The sequence below is a fragment of the Dromaius novaehollandiae genome, chromosome 5, assembly GCF_036370855.1.
Source record: "Dromaius novaehollandiae isolate bDroNov1 chromosome 5, bDroNov1.hap1, whole genome shotgun sequence".
Lineage (NCBI taxonomy): Eukaryota > Metazoa > Chordata > Aves > Casuariiformes > Dromaiidae > Dromaius > Dromaius novaehollandiae.
The window spans coordinates 38,521,932-38,548,723 of record NC_088102.1 but is presented as its reverse complement, the minus strand read 5'-3'; the positions used below and the strand labels follow the sequence as shown (position 1 = coordinate 38,548,723).

Sequence of the window (26,792 nt, the reverse complement as noted above, 5' to 3'; positions counted from 1 at the left end):
TCCCAGTGAGGACTAGCACACAGGCTTCGTTACCAGGGAAGCCAAATGTAATGGAAGATCCCTCAGACCGTCACAACCGCACCCTGGCTGCTCAGGGAAAGAGGGAGGGAAAGCAGAGCCAGGAAGACCTTCTTCGGGAGGTCAAGTGACTGAAGAAAGAAAGAATTTTCTTGTTTTTGAAAGAAAGAATTGCACTTAATGTGTAAGTCAGAGCAAAGCACAGCTTCTTCTCTGAGAAATGTTGATTCTGCAGGGTTATGAGGTGTAAAAAGCAGTGAAAACTTGTTTTTGCACTCTTTTCACCCCAAATAAAATGATTCTCAGGTAGCAAATATCAGTTCTCCAGAACAACTGTGTGACTTGAGTAACTTCGTGGAGCAGAATTTCTTTTCAAAACCAAGGCAGGATGATTTTGACTACATGGATAATCACAGACATTTTAATTACAGTAATAAAAGAATCTGTGAAAGTGATTGGTGATTCGGGAATTTTTGGACCTTCAAGTTAGGCTTCCTTAAAAAGTGCTGATTTTCAAAGGTTTGATATTCAATACTTCCTGACAGAGCCACCTTAAGATGACCGAAACGGCATCTCAAGAACTGAGGTACCTTTAATCATAATTCACTTCTGAAAGTGTGTAAAAAACAATTATAAAAGTACATATTTGTATAAAACTATAGTAATTGAATCAATACAGTGCTACTACAAGTGTGGTAATTCTAGATGTCTTACTCTACTGGAAACCACATGTCCAGCTGAAAGATTTGTATGAATTTAAGAAGAGAATTCATCAAAAAAAAAGAAAAAAAAAAAAAGGAGAAAGATATCAGCAACAGGAAAGTATTTACTGGATATCATCTACATATCGTATTTCATTCATGGACATCATAGATAATATCACTATTTATATCACACTTCCATTTCAAATTACTTTTCTTTTCATAATGTATACTAAAGTTTATTTTAAGGTTGTTTTTCCTGACTATAGATGTGGTTCTTCTATTTAACTGAAAGAGAATTAGACTACGGCATCACATGCAAGCAAGGGGATGTACCTGATAAATTGAGCTGGAAGACTGATTAAAACTCTGTTTTTGTTACACACACGATTTACACATGATTTAACACGTGACGTGTTAAACTTTTTTTTATTATTAAGGAATGTAAAGGCTGAAAAAACACTTCATACACTTGTGACCTACTAATTCTCAAACAAAATCAGGGAAAACTAGACTTGTTATCTGAATATTTTTTAGGGAAACTGCTCCCTCTTTCCACCAACACAGGAATGTTCTTAATCCTTTTTAGTTGACTTTGTGTATCATAAAGTAGCATATAGCCCAGTTTCTGCCCTTCTCCCTTTTGCCAAATCCACTTCCCATGTACATCCAAAGTGATCCAGGAAATTTGTGGACAGCTTTGCAATTTGCACACATATGTAGAAAGGCAGCACTCCTTATAGTCCAGATCAAGCAGCAGAACAGGGAGAACTTAGAAGAGCAGCAACAGTGAGAGTGTGCTTCTATTTGAATGTGCTCACTCATTCAATGCCATTCAAGAAAACCCTTTTTCTAACCACCTTTGACACACTTAACCTGTTATCTGAGAATGCAGCAGACAACTTCTGCTTCACAACATATACTGCTCTGCGAATAGAAGTGCCATGGGTATAATTTTATTTCTAATGAGCAGAATAAAACAGAATGGCTTCCTCTACTCTAGCTCGAAGGCCTCCGCAAGCTTGTGAGAAACCTTGCTCTGTGTCAGAAAAGGCAGGAGCTCTGTTGTGAAGGCATGTGGGCAGTAATGCTGAGGAGTAAGATGGTGCAAGTTTTGCAAAGTTATTTTTCTGCCAGCACTCTACTTTAAGGGGCAGAAAATCAGTAACATTAATATTGAGGGTCAGAGCCTTTGGAAAGAGTTACATCAATACAAAAACAGAATAGGCAAAGCCAAAAGAGATTATAACCACAGATATCCCAAGGGACAAATGAAATCATGGGTTATGCTGTTTTTAAAAACAAAAAAAAAGTTCTTCAATCAAAACCCAAATGTCCTGCCTCCTAATTTTTCACAGTTTTTTTTAAATTAAGAGGTGAGGATTGCAGGCAAAAATGCTACTAATTTCATCAAAAGCTATGGAGTCTCTCAGTGAAAAGGGTAAGCTCTCTCCTTTTTGCAGACATGCTTCTGTAAAATTGTTACCATATTTACTGCTCAAAGTTAAGCTTGCTGATGCAGGCAGCAAGCTTCCACTTGCAAACAGCAGCTGCAGAAGATAGAGTGCTCCCTGTCCTAACAGTCATAGCAGAAATTTGGCACAGAAGTGTGGAAAAGATGACAGCAAAACAACCATGGCACAGAAAGGACTAACCTCCCCCGCCTGCCTCAAGATCACTGAACAGGAAAGCACTTTAAGGATTACCTCCATCTCCACAACATGAAATGCACCAAAAGCTCAAGAAACTTGTGTGACCATGCCAACACACACTAGGTCCCGTTACTCAGAGAAGCCCATACTGACACCGGGAGTCAAAGCACTTACAGACTGGCCATTCCTGAAAAGCAGAGGATGCTGACTGCCCCCCAGCTCGAATAAGCAACTGGCCTGAGAGTGCCAGCCTTCTTGACACACACCGCCTAACCAGAGCGCGTATAGGACACAGCCCGTCTGACAGAGCACTCTTTGTGCAGCTTAATTTAAATCCTGTTTGCTGTTAACTTCTCACCTGTCTTGTTGGCAAGTCGTGATACTGTAGTATGAGCCTGGTGTTGACGCTGTGACTCCATGTATTGCCAAGTGCTGCTGTCACACAACCAGATTCCCTCTTCCTGCCTCCAGAGGCTCCTGAGGGTAGAAATGAAAGGAATTGTGTCAGGACCGCACCATAGACATGGGTTTGGCAGGGAGCCTCTGATCAATCATCTCCGATCATTCCTTAAGCCAGGTCATCATAGTTTGTATTTAATGGATGACATAACTGCATGAATTTCCTACCTTCCTGATTCACCTATATAACTACAGTGTGAGTCCTTCTCTGTCTCACTCTGATATGCAGTTAAAATGCCAAGGATTAAGGATATGCTGCAAAGCAGTACCTACCTTCTTGGAGAGATCAATATATTTTCCTAAATATCTGGAGGCACACACCATACATGGGGGACACTTCTCTTGCCCTCTTTAAACATACTGCTTCCATATAGACCAGCTTTCTATGGGTCCAAGGGACAGGGAAACAGGCCAGAACAGACAGTGTTTAAAGAAATAATGAGAAAGGAAGTTATAGGAGCACAGCACGGTGCCATGATGCCATGATCTAAAAATTAAAATGCTGTTTCATGCAAGCAGACATCTCACACATTTTCTAAAATTTCTGAAGAAGGGATGAAGACAGCCTCTTATGTACAAATACCATTTCAGTGTCTTTTCAATCATATGAACTTCACATAACCCTGATGGAAAATGTACTTTGCTGTGATCAGCAATGATAACATAAGAGGTGTTTCCAGTAACACAGCATGATCAAGCTTGCTAAACTGCCATTTCACCTGATTTCTCTAGCAGCAGCATATATGTATGTATGTATGTATATACACATATACATGTATATATATACACACATATATATACATGTATATGTGTATATACATACATACATACAGGCAGGTAGAAGCTCAAGACCTTGATCTTTGCTTACGCCACAAGTCCTGTGTAAGACAGATGATTGATTTGTTTCATTCCAAGAAATGCTTTAAGAACAGAGTAAGTCAGACAAATCAAAGAAATTTAGAAACAAAACCTAAACTGATCATGTGTAAGTTGAAAATTGAACTGTTTGAGACAGTCAGTCCAAAACGTTAAAAAGCTAAGAGAGTTGGCCTGAAGTTGAATGAGAGGAAGTTAGACGGAGAGTCAGGAAACTTCCTGTCATCTATCAGGCAAGAGAATTGCTTCCCCAGGACAGTCATGAAATTCCTGTCAACCGAGTCAATTAAAATTGGATTTGACAAGACCCTGAGAAAACACAGTGGGAAAGAATACTAAAGTGGAAAAAAGTAGATTACACAGAATGATAGCTCTTTCATTCTTTAACTTCTACACTCTCATAAGCAAATAGTCAAGACCTCCTGCAGAAAAGTGCAGCCAGTCACAGGGCTAAAAGAACTATTTCACCTTACTATGAGAAAGCTGATGTTTCAAATTGTAAACATAGACTGGAAAAGATAAAAGGGTATTGCACTTACTCTGCAATACAAATTTCAGAGCAGTCTTATATTTCTGACAAAATGATCAGTGGTGCAAGAGTTACTGTTGACACTTAAATTGTAAGTACCACATTTTGGAAGCTATACCGTACTTAGATGACAAACTCATCTCATGCCCCAGCAGAGCTACTGGGAGACAGAGGTTTATAACCCTTCATTGCTTTTACATTTGCAAGGTTATGGGTTTTTTTAACTTTTTTAAAGTAACTATCTAGAGGAGAAACAGTGACAAGGATATTGTATTAGACTGCATGAGACAAAGGAGAGCAACAGACTTCACAGAAGGGCCTGGAAATAGTTCTAGTGCACTAAAGGACTCATCTGAAGACCCTGAAAAACCCCATCACAGTAATTTAATGTTCTTTTGACATCTACTGGATTTGGATAAGGTCTTTAACTGTTCAAGGTCCAGAAAAGAAATTTATGAAGCATTTGGTTCAAGCTAATAGTTTGACAGGAGTCTTGTCTCAGTACTCATCTGGATTAATTCCCACATCATGGCAACTCACTGTGATCTGCACAATACCCACTTTTCCAGAACAAAATCTGTTCTAGTTTGAAGATAGTCTACAACTGTGCTATGCTGCAAGGACAGTTGCTTTTCTTTGTTCATAGCAAAGGGATTAATATGTTGATAAGCATCAAACTTCCACCTGGATAACTAACTCCAGAAGCAGCAAACTGGAAGTTTCAGTATTGGGCATGCTACTCTGTTAATTAGTCTAACCAACCTGTATCGGGAATGCAGATGTGCTGACAATAATAGTTCTCTTTATCTACCTTTGCAATTTAGCTTGCCAGGTGCAGGAGAGATTGAGTTCAAGTGTTTCAAGTGTTAAACCAGGATGCTAGGAAGTCTGTACTCCATTCCCCATCCTGTCACATCCCTTGCAATGACTTAAACCAAGTTACTTAATTAAGTCCATTACATTCATTGTGGAAAAAGCTTACATCACAAAAGTAAAATGTTATTACTGTACAAACACGCTGAGAGAGAATAATAGAAAGAGAAGCAGCTTTAAAGTTTTGTAAACTTCAGTTTGTCATGTGGAATAAACTCAAAGTTTCTCCTGCAGTCTATATTGTCCTTTTTTCCACCTGCTAGAAATGGCTAGGAATCATGAAATTCAAGTGAGGCAGGTAAATGCAAGTTCTGGTGTGTAGGGAAGCGTTCACCCGCAGGTTATATAACTGCATTCACATTGGCAGTGAGAAGGCACCACTCCACACCACTTGGAAGTGATTCGCCCACCAGTTTGGGGCCCTCTGACTACAGACAAAAGCCCAGACATTCCAAAAGTAGCTACTGTGGGCTTACAACAGCTGCAGAATTCATATCCAAACTTCCCTGAAATTCTCTTTCTCTGCTATTAGCTAATAGAAGGAGTAAGATTGTGCTGTTGCAATGCTCAGTGGGGCATTTAAGCAGTTAAATGTCTAGAGCCTGGTGATAAAAATGAGATATCAGTCCATAATAATTCCTAATTCTGCATTCCTTGCAGGCCTAAAACCTGTACCAAAGTGAACAGAAGCACTAGAGGCATAAGGCTTGTGGCAAAACAAGCGAGCTAATTGCTGTAGATTTATTTTATTTTATTATAAAGGAGAAAGCCTACTGTACCATTCTGTGTCAGCCCCTGTCTGAAGAGGGCTGTTTGTGTGACCCACTTTCAGGCAAATCCTCTTCTATGAAGTTATTCAAATTTATGTCTCTGGTGCAAAGTGGTTAGTAAGCCTGGAGCAAATCTGCAGTGAAGACTTTTTACAAGGTAGAAAGGAATGCCTCACAGGAAAGGTTTCCATTTTATAAGGGATCCTCCTGCAGTCTCATGCATTAGGCAGACAGAGAAGTAAAGCAGCAAGAAGTGAACTGAACTGAGGGGGAAGGAGCGCCAGCTTTGCAGAGAAGTTCAAGGACAGTGACAGCACATGCTTCATTCCTTCTTCTTGCTCCAAACACAAAAAGATAGTAAATGTCTCAGGGGAAGAAAAGAGGAAGGAAGAAGGGAGGATATGTTAAAATGGATTTATGTTGAAACATGCCCTTAAAAAACCCAAATTAGCTTCTCTGTTATTTCAAATACTACTTAGTCATTAGTAAACTGGACAAAGGAAGGGGATAAATAACACTGTTCAAAACAGAGTGATATTTTTCTGCATGCTTTGCCTCCTTCTTCTGACCTTCATATTTTCATATTTAGAGGTGGGAGTATCAGACCAACCTTGGCCCACAGGGAACACCAGACAGGCTCAGAAGGGACTTCTGTCTCTGCTCAGAGGTCCTCAAACTGTCCCACCAACTGCTTCAGAGTGGTAACAGCTCTCAGTTGCTACATGAAGGTGCTAATCTGTGCTGCTGGGTAACACTTCTACAAAGCCGGCTATGTGCAATCAACCGCCAGGCAGCAGTTCCTGTCTCTCAGCCTCTTCAGTGTACAGCTCGTGTGCCAGCCAGCACTGGCATTTATCACTTCTCCTCTGGACATGGGCAACGCAGGGAGCACAGGGAATAGGGAGAGGAGGAAACAGGGCTGACAGACAGACGGGGGAAAGGTGACGGATCCCAGTTTGTGCATGGATGATGGAGGGAGCGCCAGTGTGTGGAAAAGGGGATGGGAAGCAGAGGCACAGGGATGGGATCCTCATGTGGGGAGGTGAAGGAGCACGCTAGAAGGGATGGAGAAAACCTCTAAACAACCCCCTGCTTTGTTTATTCAGATCCAACTCAAGTAAAATGAACCGGTGAATTCAATTCATTTAAACACCCTCTCCTTCCCCACACAAAAAGAACTAGGACTAAATTGATCAGCAAAAGGGCACCTGCTGCCACGCAGGCAGACCGAGGACCTGGGCTCTGCAGGGCAACAGTAGAGACTCTAGCGGAGCCTGTAGCTGTTGTGAAACGCAGGCAGAAAGAAGGAACTGGCTGTTTCACTCTCGTTGAACAGCTGTCACAAGTGAAAATAAAGCTTCCTGTGGTCAAACTCCAAGTAAATGACTCTCTGCAGCCAGGGGAAAAATAAACCAAGGACCTCTTCAGCCGAGGTCCACAGTGCTGCCACCAAACAGATGAGGCACACGCAGGGCTCCTCTGTCCTGGAAAAAAGTGGCTGTGGAAGTGGCCAACACCACTTTGCCCTACTTATATACAAGGCCTGGTAACACGTTTGGTTTGTTTCCCCAGTCAGTGCAATTAAAATGAACGCTCCACAAGTAACCTTCCTCATATTAGCAGGATGGGGAAAGGGGTTTATTCCACCAATCCATTTTTCAGTGGAGGCAGCAGTAGGATTAAAGCTGTTCAGCTCCATACTGAATTTATTCCATTACATCTGGCCCCAGAGAATTACAGGTAAAGATGTGGTGGTCTTAAAGACTTTCTCTCCTGCCACGGAGAAGGAGGTGCCATATCTGCATTAAACATTGCTCCCTCAGGTAACCAAGCCTCGACAGTTGCAAGTATGATTGAAGGGGATTTATTCATAAAGAAACTTCACCTTCATTAGTGTCCCATCCTGTGGAAATTAGAGTAACTAGACCCAGTGCTCTGAATCAAATACACTAAGCTTCATGAAACATTTTTAAAAGTAAAGACTCCTTACAGGTAGGATGTGATTATATTCTTGATTTAAAAAAAGCAATCTGCTCCTTGTTGGTATAACTGCACAGAGCAGTGAGTTCCTCCCTTTGCACATTTTCATATAGCTTTTTGTCTTTCCAGATAAGAGATTCCTGGCCTGACAGGTTCATCCCCACCTCTGGGCCCCTTTGCAATCTCTATCAATTCAGCAAGGCAGAAATCTTTCTCCCTCCAAAGTAAAAAGGGATTGCTGTGCAACAAAACAGTGAAATAGCAAGAGAGAGAGGCTACCCATCCCCAAATCTTTCAAATCTTAACAACATCAAATCATCTTGACAACAGTGTATTCATCAAAAAGGAGAAAAAAAGCCCTCCAAATGTACAGAGAAAATATTTATAAAGAATTAGCCTAGCGAGCTCAACAAAAATAGTACACCACGCAGTAAGGAGGAAAGTACTTTCCCTCCTGCTCTCAGGCTGTGAGGCTTTCTTGCACAGGAGTTCCAGTTCACTGGTAGAGCACATAAAACCACTGCTTTTCACCTGCACTGCGCTCAGTGTGAATTTTTGGTGCAGATCTCTAACAATGACACCAGAGGAAAAAAAAACCCAGCAACCCCCAATCTATTTTTTCCATCTTCACCTACTCAGAAAGTACAAGACTAAATATAACTAATAGTGGAAAAACCCATCAGAGTAAAAATCAACCCACAGGACACTGATCTATGAAGTAATTAACCACAGTGCCCTTCAACTCCCGCTCACTCTCTACTGCCATTTTGAGCCCTTCTCCACAGTGTGTTCTCTAGCCTAAAGGTAATTCTGATTTTCTTACCACAGAGTGATGGCAGTTTCATTCTCTGTACTGGGCACTCAAGGTACATCCCAGCCTCTTCCTGTCATATACTGTCTACCCTTGGCACCCAGAAAACTAAGAGACAATGAGTGAGGATGATAAAAACCCAGTTCTTTAAAAGAAAGTCATGGCCCTAGCAGTAGACAGCTACTCAGACCAACATTTAACATCACCGGCCTAGGACAAAGCACAGAACAGATCATCATAAAGTATCTCTACATACGTAAGTAATCACCAAACACAAATTACTTATTTATATGAACTGACACTTAAGCAAATGATGTTCCCCATTCCAACTGTACAGTTCTATTTCAGTAAATGTTTTACACAGGCATGTCAGCAGCAGAGTCCAGTCCAGCTTAGGAGAAAAAAAAACTTGCTTGGTAGTTTTTTGTATTTTGTATTTCCTTCATGGAAATTTCCTTTTATTACTTAGGCCATGTGGCAGGAAAACTAGCGGTTGCTGTAAGAAACCAAGCTTGGCCACAAAAGCAGCCATGTAAAAACTGTAACTTCTAAAATGCTTACTCTCCTTGCTTCACTAGGGGTGGGAATCTGACAAGTTCACTCCCAAATATCCCCTCATTCTAAATCTGTGCAAAAACAGACTATTTCAGATTACTTCAAGTTTTAATTTAAAAAAGTAAAAATATTTTAGCTGGAAGCTGAAATTGTTTAGCTATTAATGGTCAGTAATTTAGTTTTCCTTTCTCTGTCTTTTACAGTATAGTCACCAGTATATACTTAGCAAACAACCTAATTTAGTATAACCCCATCTTTTCAGTTAAAAATTAGTTTCAATGTAAATTTTTTGAGCAACTCTAGTTAATAGGTATGTTACTCCTGCAGAAGTGAAATGCCTAATGGAGATTACACCGAAGAGACTGTTCTGATTCATTCATCATCAAGAGACAGAAAATTGCCACTTAGGCTCCAGCTGCAAAGTTCTTACGGAAAGACAGCAGTGGATGGGACAGAATGAACCCACTTGTCATTTTGGACCTCACAGTTTATCTACCTCATATTCCCCAAACAGGTGAATTTTCACACTTTTTTGTTTATCATCATACTTCTGCACATCTGGGTAAACATTCTGGGCAACTGTTACAGTGTTCATCTGATATTACACCAAGAATGAGGTCCTTTCTGCCGTCTATTTACAGCCATTCATTATTTATATTGTGACAACTAGCTAGAGTTCTCAGCTGCAATATGCAAAACACTATCCACACACAGAACAACAGGACTGCTTGGGACCTAAAGGCCCTCTCTTCCTGAGAACTGCAGGTTAAGCCCGTTACCTTCTGCTGATTATTCCACACCTACAAGGAATCTTCCATGGGAGGGGGAGGATTCAAAATAAGGACAGACCAGCAAAACTGTTTATAAATAAGCTCTTTCAGTATTCTCCATGAAACATTAGAAGCTTTTTCAAATGAACAGTTATTGACCATTATTCTATCCTGAAAAATCAGCTGGGACTTCTATCCAGGTCAAGACATAGGAAGGGTCCTCCAAAGAACTGGACAGATGCTTTTTTCCTTTCTAATCTCATACCCTTGGTGCTGATCAGCACACCCACTGTTATCAGTGTGTTCTGCATTAGAGGATCTCCTTCCCCGGCACTGGTGGAATCACGTCGATTCTGTTTTATTTTGAGAGTTGTCAGAGAGAGAAGCACACACATACTAGTACTGAGACTCCTGTCTGCTGACCTAAAAAAGAAATAGACATTAAGAAATGAGAAAATCCAGCTGGTCTGATTTCTTGCCAGACAATCTACCAGCCATGAACAAAATGGTCACGTCTCAGGAGATCTGCGGAGGTGGGAAGACAGCTGGTGGTTTACAGCACCTGAAACAGGGCCCAAATCAGGGAATTGCAGCGTCAAGATCCTTGGGAACTGATACTTTCTTTTTACCAGCATAAATCTTTTGCTCCTGTGGTCTGGCAATAAACCCTAAACTGAGCAGCTTCCAGCACTTTAGCGTTCCTGCATTTCTAATGGAAACAATTGTAATCACGGGTGCTTCGGTGGGAGGGATGGGGAAGACCAAGCACAAGACAGTGGTTGTAAGTCAATTCCTTCCTGTAGCCAAGGATAAACTCTTCACCCTACAGCTCTCTCTCCTTCCTTTTCTAATGACAGATTTTGAGAAATTCTTTTTCTAAAATCTAAAATTGTGCTAATTTACTCTCTTCTCAGAATCCACCGCTGTGGCCCACACTGCTCACCACTAAAACTTAAAGCAACTTCTTCCCTCTAACCTCTCCTGTGCAGTCACTTCTTCCTGTCTCTCCAAGACCAGGAAATAAAACCCCAAAACATTGACCTAAGGAGAAAAGAACAGATCTGGAATTTTGCCTTGCCTGCACATATAAAGGATGCATAGGCTGAAAAACAAAGCTTGCCCAACCATGGCATCTGGTATTGCTAGGGCCCTGTGAACCAGAAAATGCTTTTAATTATCACCTCACCAATCATGCTACAAGGAATTGCTGTATTTTTTTTGTTAAGGTCCCTCAGGGAATTAAACAGATCATGATATTAATCAGAATGCATGCAGGAGGGAGGAGGCAGAGTGCTAGAATTACATGTGTGGAGGTCCCTTAAGGCTTGAATAAAGAAGTGAGATTTAGAATCACGCTGTCAAAGCAACTGAAGCCTTGCACGCTGCAAGCCCCAGCCCTCTGACCTACACAGCCACAGCATTATAGTATCTGATTTTCCCAGGCTGGCTCATCTCAGCTGCTAAACTTCATCAGTCTCTGCTAGTGTTTACCCATCATCTGGATTTGCCACTTCCGAACTTTCGAGGCCAGAACCAAATGAGCCAGCTGTTACACTCCTCCCTGACAAGGACAGAAAACACAGCAGCCTGCAGCCTGGAAGGCTAAATGACGATCATCCCAGAAATGCAGAACAAAAACTAATAAATCTCGGGGGAGGAGAGGGAGGCGTAATTTTGAAACTGCAGCGAGTTTCAGAGCGCAGCTCACTGCTCCATGGTCCTGTTTGGATGCTGTGGTCTTAGACAGACTATATTCCCATATTCTGTAATTTTTCATGAAACATTATGGTAAAGAAACAGTGTCTCGGCAGCTTAGCTCTCTTACCGCAGAAGTGACACAGCGCAGACAAAAGCAGCAGTAGTTCAGGCAAGGTAGGAGCCAGTCTGCAAATGAACCTTAAATTACATTTGAGAGTCAGGGCAGGGAAGGGTGAAAGGAGTGGAAAGGAGAGAGTCAAGTTTCTATCGCACATTAAGTTCTCCATCAAAGTGGCCAATAAAAGGACCAATTAGCGCTAACATACTGAGGGTGTTTCTGACATGGCTGTCCGTCTCCTGGGGAGGAGGCTGATGGTATGTCTACATGGCAGATGGGAAAGGACTGTAGATGTATGTAAGTTAGTTTTATATGAGCACGAAGCTCTGCCTGAGCAAATATATCCTTCTAAGGAGCCACAGAGAGCTTTGTGCTGCTACAGCCAGATCACTGCCAGCGCTTGCGTTAGCTCCGTCAACACTAGCACTAGCACTGCCTTTCAGCCTATGCTGCAGCGAACTTTTCCTCAATGTATTCAGCGTAGCCTAAAAATCATTAACAAATAACAATTTTGGATCACAGTCTAGTTTCCTGGATTTGAACTGGTGAATTGAGTTATCTATCCTTTTTATTCCTAACTACAAGAGTATTTCAGTACTGGTCCTCTTTCAAAATATTGTCAAATCCCAGTGCGTGACTATTTTTTGATACAGAGGTTTGAAAAACTCAATTACTAAGAATCGGGGGGTGGAACTGGCAAATAGGGCTATGTTTAACAGGCAGTCTTAAATTGTACTTACAAGTTGAGATTTTTTTGTGTGCAAACTACAAAAACTGCTTTAATTTGCATTATGACCTTAGTCATTTCTTTGAAAATTTAGCCTTCAGTGTTCTTCACGCTGTTCACATAGCTAACAGTTAAAGCAATTCCCTCTAGGTGTAAATAAAAACAACAATCATAGAACTGTAATGTCTGGATCACGAGCCAAAGTTTTCAAAAATAAATTCCAGGATGAAACAATTCTCTTTCAGCCTGTGACATGGAAACAGAGGTCAGCCAAACATTTTGGGGCTAGAAATGACTGTTTGCAAATTACAGTTGTTCACATCTGGAGTTCAGATTTGGCAAAACTCTTAATACTACCCATCACAAAAACTAAACTGAAAGAATGTTTTGGATGCCTGATTAGGAACATAAAAGTTAGGAAACATTACATGTAAAATGGCCTGTGTGACTTTAGCTCTATCAAACAAATGCAGAATGAGGGACTTCAATTATTGCTCACAAACAGTAACATCAGTGTTAACTGTGGCACTCCTTAACTTGTGAGTATTTAACTACAAGCCTGTATTTGCCAATATAGCTCGTCTGCTGCATCTACTCAGTGTAGGGTGGCCTGTAGAGCAAGGCAAAGGCTGCTGCAACAGCAGCCCATCCGCTTTGCTTCTCTGCAGAACTGCCTGCTGGGCTGGCCCAGGGGACATCTGACACATGTACCTAGCAGATACTGCCAAGTGCTTCAAGTACCTTCAGGACATGTGCTAACCCTGCATTTTCACAATTTTTTTTTAATTGCACAGCAGATTTACCCATATATAAAATGCCTTTCCTCTCAATATAAGATAAATGACAAAATATTTTAATACATGCACAGACCACAGTGGCTCACTGTTCAGAACTGACTCATTTACAAAGCTGAAATTGCATGTATGTGTATGTTCATATATATACACATACACAGAGCATATAATATGGAAGATGTTAAAATGAACAAAGATTAAAGGGGTCTGGCTTCACTGTCTGACTCTGCCACAGACTTTCCAGGAGATTCTGTACAAGTCGATCAATCTCTATGTCACAGTTCCCCCATCCTGGAACTGAGGTGGTATGTTCTTTTTTCCTCATCTCATTCTCAAAAAGGAATGACTCACTTTATCTCTAACTAACTAAATAAATTCAACTTTGGACAACAACCAAGACTGGAAAATTTCATCCTGATAAGCTTCTCTGACTGAACACAGAGGGTTAGAATGGAAACATTTATACATCCTTAACTACAGAGGTTCCTTCTGTTCCTGCTATAATGCAAAATATTACAAGATGTGCCAAGTTTTCGCTATAGTCTGCATCAGCCACCAACAGGACACATAACTGCTCTATGGAGAATAATGCACACATCCAAAATGATCTTCTGACTGCAGTAACTCTCCTCTCCTGAGATGTATTACCTTTTCTTAAAGTCAGTGAAAAATAAAAAATTGCAAAATATCACTTTTAATCCTTGGACTACAAAATGGTTGAATCCCCTAGAGGCCAGTCAGGGCCAGAAACAACTCCCCCCCCCCCCCCCCCCAGTTTTCCCAGATAGAAAGTGGGGGGAGGAAAGGCAAGGGGAAGGGGAGAGAGCAAAGAGTGGTTGGTTTCAAATAGCAACATTGTCCAAAAGGGTGAAAGGGAACAGATGGCCGTGGAGAATGCAGCCTCAAAGCTCTAAAGAAAAGGGCTATTTTGACAGATCTTGCTGTTTCCTATTCAAGCATGAACACTCTGGCATGGAGAGTTAAGACGATACAAGGAACAACCTCTGTTCCCAGCAACTGACTATGGGCAACTGGCCTCTGAAGCTCTCTGAGAAAAACAACATGAGACAGACAGACAAACAGATATGGCAGCAAGCCCAGATCTCAGCCACCAGGAAAGGGGGAAAAAAAAAAAAAAAACTCAGAAAGGCTAGAAACAGCTGCCATTTCCTGGCTCCAGTGCAGAGCATTAGAAAGAGCCTGTCCAGCCTTTCTCATCTTCCTTTTCAGCGCAACTTCTTGAAGGGGTCACCCTCAAGCTGTTGGTCTTTCCCCTGCGGGGAGGTGAAAAAGAGGACAGATCAGAACTTGTCTAGCTCAATGAAACCTGTTTCCTTTAATCACAAAGACCTCCCTCCAGCTAAGAGGAACTTCAAATGTTAAAAAAAGTAATAATAATTAATTCTAGATTTTTGCATGCAAAAACGTTGAGAAAATTAAAGTTGTGGCTCCCACAGTATGTGTAATTTGTTTGCATAATATGCAGCAGCGAGCCATTATATATGAGGGCAGGGAGAATTGTACTCGCTGTGGGAAACACAGCTAATGCATGTCCTGACTTCTTCTATCATTCTTAATCGAGAGAATACACCAACAGTTGTTTTATTCACTGATTCTGTGCATGTAATATCAGATGCAGATTTGAAATATCAGATACAGATTTGAGTTTTGAAGGTCAGCTTCACATCCATACCCAAAATTTAGAGAGACCTAAGCCACCAATTTTAACCAGACTTCACTATTTCCAAAGTCTAAAATGAGAATGGCAAATCTGAGTTGCCTTCAAATTCTTATACCATCTTCATCTTTTACAGCAGAGTATGAGACAGTGTTTCCCAGCCTACACTTGCCTATGGGCAAAAACACTGAGCAGTTCTTCTATTGCATTTTAACCTGGACCAGAGCAGTGCTTGTTTCATGCAACAGTTAGAGTGAGGAAAAGAGAGGGCCACCGGGATAAATATTAACCAACATCTTCACAGTTCTTCCCTGAAGCAGGGAAGTAGCTATCATCCCAATTTTAATATCCTTCTTTTTAAAAATCACTGAAGGAAAAAGATAATAAAGAATTGTGGGTCCTCACATGCCAGAACTCAGAATGAAGGAATGCAAATGCTACATACTGATCCTATCTGCGCCTTTGTTCCCTCATCTGTGAAACAGCATCTGTGAGACTTAGTTGATAAAGAGTAAACATGGAGAAAAACAGACACCAGCAACAAATTGCCTTGAAATCCTCAGGCTTTATGGGAATCCAAATCATTATTAAAATCTTGATTTTCTACAACATGTAAATTGGTTTTGTTGTTGTTGTTGCCAAAAAGGATAGTCAATATAGTGATTATTAATTGTGATGGTTAATTTGTAACTAAATAGATATGATCTGACTATTAGTAGTAGTCAAACAATAAATGAAATGCCTTGTTTAGGCTAAATCAGATGAAATCCATTTCTTTCCTTCTTAATCGTGAGCTTCCTGAGAATGAAAAACTGCTTCAGGCTATGCTTCTTAAGGGAATCTCAGAAGTGGACTATTGGGTAAGCATTAATGAGCATTTAACTTGTTGATTTGCCTTTCTTCCCTGCGTTTCCTCGAGTAATGTAAACCTTGTATAATTGTCCAGTAGTTTTCATTCTGCTTTACTTTTATTTTTTTGCATGTGTCCTTCTGTTCTCTGTCACTGTCAGTGTAACGCACAGTGTTACAAACTGATTCTCTCTTTCACACATCAGGACAGGTGGTTCCCCAGGATATTCCCACACATTCCAAATATTTCTAACTGTTCCACATCTGTTGTCTAAAACATTTTTGATTCCCTGCAAGAACAGTAGGAGACGAAAACAAAAAGTTACATATAATATATAACTGATCTCTTATGCCACACAGGAGCCCTCTGTCATTTCAACAAGATGATAAATTTCAGAAAAGAGCATAACTTTTTTGTTATACAGTATAGCTACTAAAAATTCTTGAATAGAAGATAGCATGAGAATTAACTTAGGACAGCTGTAATAGCCTAGATGATAAACTTGTGTGGGCTTTTTTTGTTTTGTTTTTTATAGTGTCTGCTGATCTGTGGGAAATCTTAGAAATTTAAATATGAAGGTGATTTGCACATTTTCTCTGCTCACAGAAATCACTATATCTGTTAAAAACAAACGAACAAACAAATCAAAAATCCACCCGCCAGTGTAGATATACGCAGTCTGAGTGCGATTTTTAAAAGTGTTCTGCTTTGGTCTACAGCAGCTAGGGGAACACCGAATGCCTTCAATTTTTTTTCTTCCTCTAGAAGATTGAACCTGATCAGATACACTTTAAAAACATATGACTACAAGTAATTCTTCTGACCGATGAAACAGAGCCACTGTTGAGGATCTGAGACCAGGAAATTAACTACTACAACTACTAAGCTACATTGGGAGGCAGAATATGCCTGCCCAAGCTGCAGCTGGATAGGTGGTGAGGCTTAATGCCTCTGCCCTTATTCAAAGCGCTCTGAGACAGCAGTTGGGAGCTTGGCTTGCATCTCACTGGAGAAGCCTGCATTTTTGCAGCACTTGAGCACTGGGGCACCAGCTTGTTACAGACTGTGACAGGAGACTGTCCCCTACTGCATGACCAATGTCATTTCCAACAACATAATGGCATTCCTTCAAGTACTTAGCCAGCATGACAATACCCGTAAGCTCTCAGAGCTAACATCTAATCATACTACAGAAAAGCAGTACAAACGTGATCTCCATAGCTATGCAATATAAATAACTACACTTTTTTTTTTCAGTAATGTAAAAGAAACCTTCTACTATGAGCTACATAGAAATGTTATACGGTATACAAGATCTCTGGGAGACAGACCCAAGTCTACACCTCTGGGAAACTGATGCTACTGTGCGACTGTGCTCAAACAAAACACTACTAGAACATGCAGCAATTTCTTGGTACCTCCCACAACGCCAGGACTGAGAGAAAGAAACTTAAGCATTTCAGGAAACTCAGTTTAATTAATTTTCAAAGACAACTGCCTCTGTCCAGCCCTAAAACAACGCTGACTGCAAGGTATAGCATCTCATCAGTGCATAATACAACATGATGCTGGATATCAACGCACACACAGACATTTTCACTGAAAGCAGAATTGGATATTTCACAGAAAGTGGAACAGACCGACAGAGGGAAGGTTTTTAGCTTTCTTTTCAATAGAGGAAAACTTGTTCCTCTTACCATAAATTCCAAGAGGCCTCTGAAACCCTAGTACCATAGTGAGAAGCAGAAAGACTAGAGAGGAAACAGTGACAAGCATGCGTAGATGCTTCAGTGAGTGCAATAGCATGAGAGCCTGAGACAAGATTTGTGCCAGTTTTACTTGACTTGCAAATCCTAAGTTTCTAAAAATAATTTTGATGCATAGATGTCAACATACTCAACTCTAAAACCTGAAACTGAAAATGTCACTGAAGAGTCAGAATAAAAGTTTCTTGCAATTATGTATGAAGATTCCTTTTTCATATTTTGTTCTGAAAAGAATTTCACAGCCAGGATAATCTTAAAAGGAAAGTCGACATCTTCAAAGGAACTTGTACAGTGGATTTCAATGAAATTCCTGCTAGCAATATATTGTACTTGTGAATACACTTTCTAAACTTTTGAACTATACTGAATTCTTCTGAAGAAAAAAAAACCAAGTAAGGGTTAATATATTTTCACTAGTATTACAGGAGAGAAAAGATCCTTTTGGATCTTGTTCTTTCCGGAACCCAGAAAGGCTTATATAATATTCCAGTTTGCACATACAACGTAAATGTATCAATGGATGACTTTAAACAAACATAAAAGCTTCAGAGCAATATGTTAGCCTTTCAAACTGCCCTGTTTTCTCTGAAGCCCACACAGAAACTTACTTTTTGGAATTTCTTTAGACTGTAAATGCTTCAGACAGTTTGTCTCATGAACACTTGGGCAAAAGGCACTTGTGTGCAATTACATGATTACTGTAAATGAGGGATGTTCTATAATGAACAGAGCATTGCTTCACAGGTGAACTCAAGTTGGCTTCATAGCAGGGTGAATTGGCCTGGCAGAAAGCTGTGCTAACATCGATAAATCATTTTTCAATACCAGAGAGAGCAGTTGGGCAGCCTCACAAAGTTAGACCTTCTGTCTAGGGCTTCATTAGCTCTTGCTTGTTTAACTGGTTATGTTTTCACTTCCATGGCAAACGGATCAAAATGCCAGTGGTGCAGAGAAAGGGGGTCATTACCAAGTAAGTTACACTCTTTCCTCAGAAAACTAGGTTTGATCCTGTTTCTTTGCATGATGCTGCCACAGCAGTGTTACTTCATAAGAGATAAAAGGAAGTATTTTTAAGTCAGTGACGATCCCACAGCAACATCGAGAGTGTTGAACTGGAATCTGCACAGTGGGGGCAGATGGAGAAGGAAGCAGGCAGGGTCCACCTCTCAGATCTGCTCTGCAGTCCTGGGCAATCTCCAGAGAGTATGCTAGAAAATATCCAGGCAGTACAAATACAGATCAAAATACTACATGCTCTCCTTACTCAACTGCAAATCTTGTGATATTTGGTGGGGTTTTCTAAACTTCAATTTCTGGAGTCAAGTGATTCTGAAAAAATCCGTGGTTTCCTATTCAGCGTTCTCCCCTGTTCTGCACCCAGCATAGGCATTTCTCTGTCATGACAAGTTTGAGAGTGACTTGGAAACACAGTTCTCATTGCACCCCAGAAGTTTAGGAGTCCAGAGGCAAATAAAAAGACCTCCCAAATATATGTATGTTTCAAATCTCAATTTTCTGGGCCTGATGTGGAAGGCCTAATATTTAGGGCTGACAATATTGATGTAGCTGTAGCAGCTTTAGGTACTAGATTCGTTAAACTTGTTCTGCTATTTCAATTTAAAATGCTTGACACGAACGCTGCATCTATTTTCATCTGACAAACTACAGCTAGTTATCTGAGCTTGCTATGCATTTTGAATCTGTCTAGCTGCAGCGCAATAACTGTGCACAAACTCTCCTTATCTGCAATGAATTCCCGTAAATCCCGTAAATTTTTTCTGTATGCTTCAGCATACACAGAGAATTCAGACAGATACCGCAACAGATAACTCTAGGCAGAGCATTCCATTATATTTGTGTCTCATTTTCCATGCTAGACACCCGCAGAATTTGTTTTATGTATTCTTGTATTGGAGAAGACAGATAATAAACTGTAAAAATAACCAAGTTATCAATTTTTAAACCTCCTGCAACTCTCAGATCAGCTGCCAAAGCCCTTAGAATTGTCATTTCTACACGATTTCTGAACACTGAAAGCAGAAGACATCTCACGGAGCCACGTTACTAAGTTCTCTCCTGTCACTCGCTATCTCCAGAAAGACAAGCAGCATCTACAAATCTTAAGGATCATTTCTCCAATTCGTTCAGCATATGAGCAGCTGTTATTCACAAAAGATGACTCAATTTTGGGTCTACAGTAAATTCAACCATCTGAGTCTGCATTTCTGTTTGCATGTTAACAGTACTGTACAAAATGCCTAAATGAGTCTTTCCCAGGAAGAGAAGTGGTGGAAAAGGGAGAGTCAGATTCAACCCTAGTGCTGCCTCAGCTTCCCAGGTTCTGCTGCTCTGTCTGCTGGAGCAAGGAAGGTAAGACAGGACACAGCAATCACAGAATCCTAAAATAAATCAGGTTGGAAGGGACCTCCGGAGGTCACCAGGTCCAACCTCCCTCTCAAAGAAGCCCAACTTCAAAGTTACATCCCACTTCAAAGTTGGATCAGGTTGCTCAGGACCTGTCCAGGCAAGTTTTGAGTATCTCCAAGGATGCATACTCCAGTCACTCTGAGCAGTTGGTTCCGATACTTGATAAATCTCATTGTGAATAATTTTTTTCCTTTCATTTAACCAAAATTTTCATATTCCGACGCATGTCCATTGTCTCTTGTCTTTTCATTGTGTATCTCCAAGAGAAGTCTGGTTTCTTTTCTATAGCCACCCTTTAAGCAACTCAAGACAACTGTTAGATCCCTCAGTCTTCTCCAGGCTGAAAAAAGCATGGCTCTCCCAGCCTCTCCTCATATGCCATGTGCTCCAGCCCCCAACCATCTTAGTGGCCCTCAGCTGGACTTGCTCCATTTTGCCAGTATCTTGTAATGAGGAGCCCAAACTGGACACAGTTCTCCAGATGCAGTCTCACAAGTGCCAAATAAAGTGAAATAACTGCTTCCCTCAAACTGCTGGCTACACTCTTACTAATGCAGACCAGCATGTGGTTAGTTTTCATCACTGCAAGCGTGCGTTGCTGACCTCGTGCTCACCTTGCTGCCCACCCTTTCTGCAAAGCTGCTCCACAGGTGGTGAGTGCCAGCCTGTGCCGCTGCCTGCGGTTCCTCCCTGCCGGGTGCAAGACCTGCCATTCGTCTTTGGCAAATTTCTGGAGTCCCTTCACAAATTCAGTCCCTTCCTCCCTCTGATCAGTCGCCCTGCCCTCCAGCACCTTGACCGCTCCACCGATGCGGTGGCATCCATGATCTTCCCGAGGGTGCGCTCTGTCCCTTCATTCACGTCATTAACGAAAATGTTAAACAGGACTGGCCCCGACAGTGACCACGGAGGAAGGCCACCAGCCGCCAACTGGAATCTGAATAACTGACGGCTGCTCTTTGAGCTCAGTGGGCCAGCTACTTTTCCACTACCTTTAGTCCACCCATCCAGTCTACTTCTTCCCAATTTCGCTATAAGGATGCTATGGGAGCCCACGCCAAAAGACGTGCTAAACTGAAGATAAACCACATTAACTGCTCTCCCCTCATCCACCAGGCCAGTTATCTCATCATAGAGGCCTGGTCAGGCATGATTTGCCCTTGGTAAATCCAGGCTGGCTGTTTCCACTCACCTTCTTATCTTCATGTGCCTGGAAACCTTAGATACTTAATCTAGTATTAATCCTTAAAGAAATCTGTGGCTTTGGTGTCTTATCACAGAATGAAATAAAAAAACACCTATACTCCAGATAAGCTTAATATCAGTTTAAAATGTTACTGGGTTTGATAGGTACTTAAATAAATAGCATGTCCTCTGCCTTTCAAGCACAAAATAGTAATATTTGCAAGTAAAACAGCAAGCTGTAGACATGGGAAAAATTAAAAAGGAAACAAGAAGGAAAATAACAGCTTGCTATGAACTAGTTTACTCCAAAACTGAGAATACCATGAATCTAGGGTGTTTAGGATGACTGGGGAGATAAAGATTAGTGGATTCGACTGACTGGTCGTATGGTTTAATTAACAGTCACAGAAGAAAAACACACGCTTCTTCTACTTTAGCAGTCCTCCTGATGTACTGTCCAGAGTTTCACCATGGGAAACAACTGTATATCCCTATTTATCCCCTTCCCAGTGAATACTGAACTTTTTCTTCTTTTCCTTTCTCCCCCCACCCCCTTTTTTTTTAAATTTGGGAGGCACGGCCAGATGGAGAGTGATGATCAGGTGTGTGAATTTCTGCACTCTCGTGTGCCAGATAATTGGCTCTGCTGAGACACTAAGTACTTCTTATACACAAGTCCAGATGTTAGGCAGACAGTTCTGATGCAGGTTTCCTTCTGCTCATCCTGCCAAGGATTTTGTTACTTCTGACCTGAGACACATTCAGGAGCTGTGATGGAATTGAATTTCTGTGCTTAGGTCAGTTCCTGGCACTGGCGGATGTGACAAATGATGTGACAAGCTGCATGTGATGTTTTGGTGAGGATTTAGACTTTCAGCTTATAAAGAATTGGATGGTCTGCAATGCTCAGAATCTCCTACATTTCACTAGAGGCCTCTCCTGTTAAAAAAGAGCTTGAAGAGGAGAGTCACAGAAGCCCAAAGCTGTAGCAATTGTTTTGAATTTTCCAACTCCAAGTCAGAATGGCAGAAGTCCTGCCATTTATAGAGCATGTTCCTCAACATGCATGGTATTGCCAGTGCTTCACTGGCATAATAAAGACAAAATAAAGCTCATAATACATGGCCAGCACAAAAATGAGGCTCTGTAACTATTTCACCATGCACTTCCAAAGCTGCACAGCCAAAAAAAAATCAAGCGACAATGGAAACGCGTAGCAGAATTTGTTAAGAACTTAAGAAGTTCACCCTCACAACTCAGTTAAACACAATTTATTGTTAGAGTGACAGCTTCATGCCCCAAAAGCCAGAAAATAAAACCACACTCTTGTACTTTCACTTTTTAAGTGGGATATTTGGATTAAAACTATCCTGCGCATTATAAACTTGTAATACAACTTCTAATTTTCAGCCGCTGATATGTACATGTGCCCAGCTGTTACAGCAGGCAATAGGATTTGCAAGGACACGTTTGGTGGCAGATTTGCGTCCCATTTTTCAAACAGTTTTATATCAGTAGTTTCTAGCCATTTCTGGTGAACTGAAACATATCAACATCCTGCAGCCACAGCTAACCTGTAATCATACTCACTGAACCAAATGAGTAACTTGGACGCTCTTCACTCCAGTACTGGCTATTGCTGATATATTTCCCAACCAGAGCCAGTCAAAAAAATACATCTGATAAGCAATCTGTTAAAGACTAAATGTTTTCTGAAAATACATACATGCCAGTAAATCTTCTGACAGAGCACAGGCCACGTTCATACCTGCCAAGCAGATTTCCAGCAGAATCCTGCTGCTTTCCAACCTATTCTTTGGCAGCCTGACCAAAGGATGGCTTTGGAGTGAGGAATCCAGGACTTCCAAGGTAACAGTTTAGGACATGTAAGACAAGACAAGGACATCCAAGTTCATATGTTTTCAAACAATATGTTGCAACTCTCAATAAACTAAATTTAATAATTTTAGTAAGCTAAAATTTTTGTCTTTCCATTCCAGTTAGAAAGAACTTCTGAAAACTCAGGAATTATTGCACAACAAAAATATAATTTACCAGCCACTCCTATTACAAAGAGCCACAGGCTTAATCCTTTACTGGAAAGCTGATCAGCCTCCTCTTTATTACACTTTCCTTTTCCCTCAGCCTCCCTCCCGCTGTCTCAATGAAATTCTCATTCTCACCTGGAACCGTGCCGTAACTTTTAGTTTGGGAAACTACCACAGAACTCTCTTCCATGTCATCCGACCAGTCTCCCTACTCTGAAATCTGATCATCATTGGTTGGCACAGTGCACAAAGACCTCTAAAACCATAACCAAAGGATTTTCAAGACAGGAGAGGCAATTTACAAGACAAATTTACAAGACTGTGAGAAGTCTCACAGAAGGTAGACAACAGAAGTATTGCATCTCTGACAGATTGTCAGCCCAGCTTATAAACAGACACAACTCATCTCTGAAGTACCTTAAAAGAACCGGCACCTAATAATATTTCCATGGTACCTGACCCTGAACGTGGACATATTTTGTACCTGCAATATACCCACAGTTATGGCTCAAACACAGTAACTGTCATTCAAAGGATATAGTGGGAAAGACAACAATGCCGAAGAAGAGCTGCCCAAGTTCTGTAGGGATACGAACAAACTTTATCCCATCTGAAACTTTTCCTACTATCCAGCCAGGCAAAGTTAATACAATCCTAATTTTAAAGGGAAGCACTGCCAAAGAAAGGAAAAATAAATTACTTGATCTATGCTAAAATAAAGGCGGTGCTTGTATGATTAGGATCTGAATGAAGGATACATCTCAACACCGTCCAAACCGACTAAGTCCTGTTACTCCCCAGGTTGTGGAGCAGCTACCGCATTGACTACTTGTGCTACGCCGCAGCATAGCCACGTCAGCTGCATTCAGACAGCAAGAAGCAAGTCTAAGTGCTCGGTGCCCTTAGTAGCAGCAACATGCTCTTCAACTACGGACCATTTGAGGGCTTTGCTGATGTAAGGAAACATACAGCAGAATATACTGTCTGTGCACACATCCTAGTAAAGATTCAGCCAGTGTGAATCAGAACTCAAAAATAAAACCAGAAAGAAATTTCTTGGCAATTTTGCCAAATGCCTATAAAAGACTGAGAATGACAGCATGCCAGTAAGCATATAGTCTACTCGTGATATGAGCAAACTTTGGAATGCACTCACATTTCTGTTAAAATTAGCACGTCAGCATAATGTGCAGTGAAGATCCCTTATGTGACACACTTTTAGTCTTTGTCTGTAGGGATGACAAAGACCTTTACTGACAAAAATCACTCCACTGACCAATCAACTCTAAACATGTTTGGGGATAAAAGGGATGATGCCAAACAGTGTGTGTTAGCTTAGAAGAGAAAAGGCAGAAAAATATTATGAAAAATGAAAGCTAAAGGAGGAATTAAGAGAATGACACCAACTTGAACTTAGTCAGGACGTATATTATACCCTGTTCTCTTGTGAGTAGTGCCACAGGACTTTCAATGAGTTCAAATGGTGGAAATAACAGATTTCTGCTTCATGTGAAAGACAGCATTTCAACAAATACAGTGCCTCTTTATGTCATTCCCAGCTACTGCCTCAATAGTAACCTAGTGGGAAATAAGATTCTTACTGAATCACCAGCACTATTCTGCATCCAACAAAAGTTTATCATGATGGTTTCAGCCCAAACCTATTTAATTCACAAGATACGATTCACAAGATTAGAGCTAGAGGCACTATGGCTGTTTGTCGATTAACATCCACAGTTAAGTATAGCGTGTTCCTGAAAAATTGCCATAACTCCTTTTACACTGGCTTCTCTAGCTTTCTCTCTTTAGATGTAGCTACTTATTTAACTAAGAACTGTTGCAACTTTGATGAGATTGCAAATGTTACAGAAATAGTTTTTGAATGATAGCAATACATTTAATTGTTTTACTGTGGTCTCCAAAGGCATCACTGTGTAGTTAACCTACAACGATACAAGATATTTTGCTTAAAGTTTACAGTTCACTCAGTGCACACTCACTGTTAGATTCTTGTTTACAAAATGGAGACAATTATCAAGGCCATGAGCAATACTCATCTGCATCTCATACATCCTCATGTAAAGGCTGATGCAGCCTTATACTAGGACATTGCCATTAGTTCAATATACAACCACCATAGTCTTTCAACTGGCAATATACAGCAGTAGTGCTGAGTTTGGTTCACATACCTGTGTGATATTCTCTCAGTCCAAACAGTGAGGGAGAAGTAAATAAGGAACACTGACAGACTTTGTTAGACTACAGATGTGTTATCATATGCAAAGCAAAATATAAGTAGCATAATAATCATTTTGGAATATAATGTTTGAGACTAAGTATGTCCTGGCTGCAAAAGAGCTTAATTTCCATTATTCTAGCCATTAAATTGATGGCTGTTCTGTTTTTCCCTCAGTGAGAAGAAATCCAGGTGAACAGGAAGGGAAAAGAATAGCCAGAGCCATTCTAGCAGAACCTCAGTGAGCTCGGGCATGTTGTTTCATTGTCCATAACTTTGAGCTCACCACCTTCAGGAGCAAGGAGAAATATGAGTTCATTTACAGCATAGATTTCTACAATCAAATATACACATAAACTTATTCATTCTCTTGTAAAAATGAGCACTTTTGGGGAGAATCCTAGCAGCATATCGAAGTCAAAAGACATCCAATAACTAGTATTAATATTTACATTAATGTGGATATTGACTTCAAAATGAAAGAATCTAGTTCCTTCCCATCCGAAATTTGGTGACTGCCTCAACACTATATGCGTAAAGAAGACACATCAATGTTAAGAATTTAATCTTGTTTTCTTCCACAACATAGCACTGGTATTCAAATCAGTGTTCTCAAATCCTAGTAATTATTTTCTAACAACTCTCAACTAACACTATGAATCTTTGTAACTGAGTTAATGCGTTAATACTTTACTTTTTATGGAATACAGTATTTTCTTCAGATCACTGTTTTATAGCTCTGTCCTTAATCTCAACCATAAGCAGATAAGTATTGTAAGTTTATTTTAGTTTATTTGTAAAACAGGAGTGATGAACATAATACAAAACTGAAATCATCTGCCTTAACAGTTCACGCATAAAAGTCCTTTTATACTCTACATAGCACACAATTCACTTTGATTACTGTACCTTTAGGCTGGAATGCACCACTTGCTTAGCAGTTCTACAGTTGTATTATTTAGCAGCTTGGGATGGGAAGTGAACCATACTATATAAAACAACTGATATTGTACCTAGTAGTAAAAAACATAATATATGTACAAAGAACAACCCAAAGCACTCTGTCCGAAGGGTCACCTGTTACAGAGTACCTGTCCTAAAAATCAGCAAAACCGTGGTTATAGCAAGACACAGCAATACAGTGTGATTATTAGCCATTTGTTGAAACAGTCAGAAGCTTTTTTTTTTTAAGTGGGTCACTACTATACAGCCATTTGTGCTACTTTGCTGCTGTTTCTAGATTTACCTTTCAAAGTTACAGATGCAAAACC

General features: G+C 40.6%; 1 protein-coding gene across 15 annotated transcripts in view; it reads right to left on the bottom strand.

The window, feature by feature from the left end:
• The window catches only part of RAD51B (RAD51 paralog B), a 411,492-nt gene that overhangs the window by 160,039 nt on the left and 224,661 nt on the right, over positions 1–26,792 (bottom strand). For 13 of the 15 annotated variants that reach the window (XR_010389391.1, XR_010389390.1, XM_026095719.2 and 10 more), the window contains 2 exons: positions 23,006–23,098; positions 2,730–2,848 (listed from right to left, as the gene is read on the bottom strand). The exons of 1 other annotated variant lie outside the window; for it this stretch is intronic. Coding sequence is in view for 12 of the 14 variants with exons in the window: in XM_026095719.2 (XP_025951504.1) it covers positions 2,730–2,848; positions 23,006–23,098 (212 nt within the window). In the remaining 2 variants the exon portion in view is untranslated. The remainder of the gene's footprint in view (positions 1–2,729; positions 2,849–23,005; positions 23,099–26,792) is intronic. One more of the 15 variants, XM_026095723.2, reaches the window with a different exon arrangement.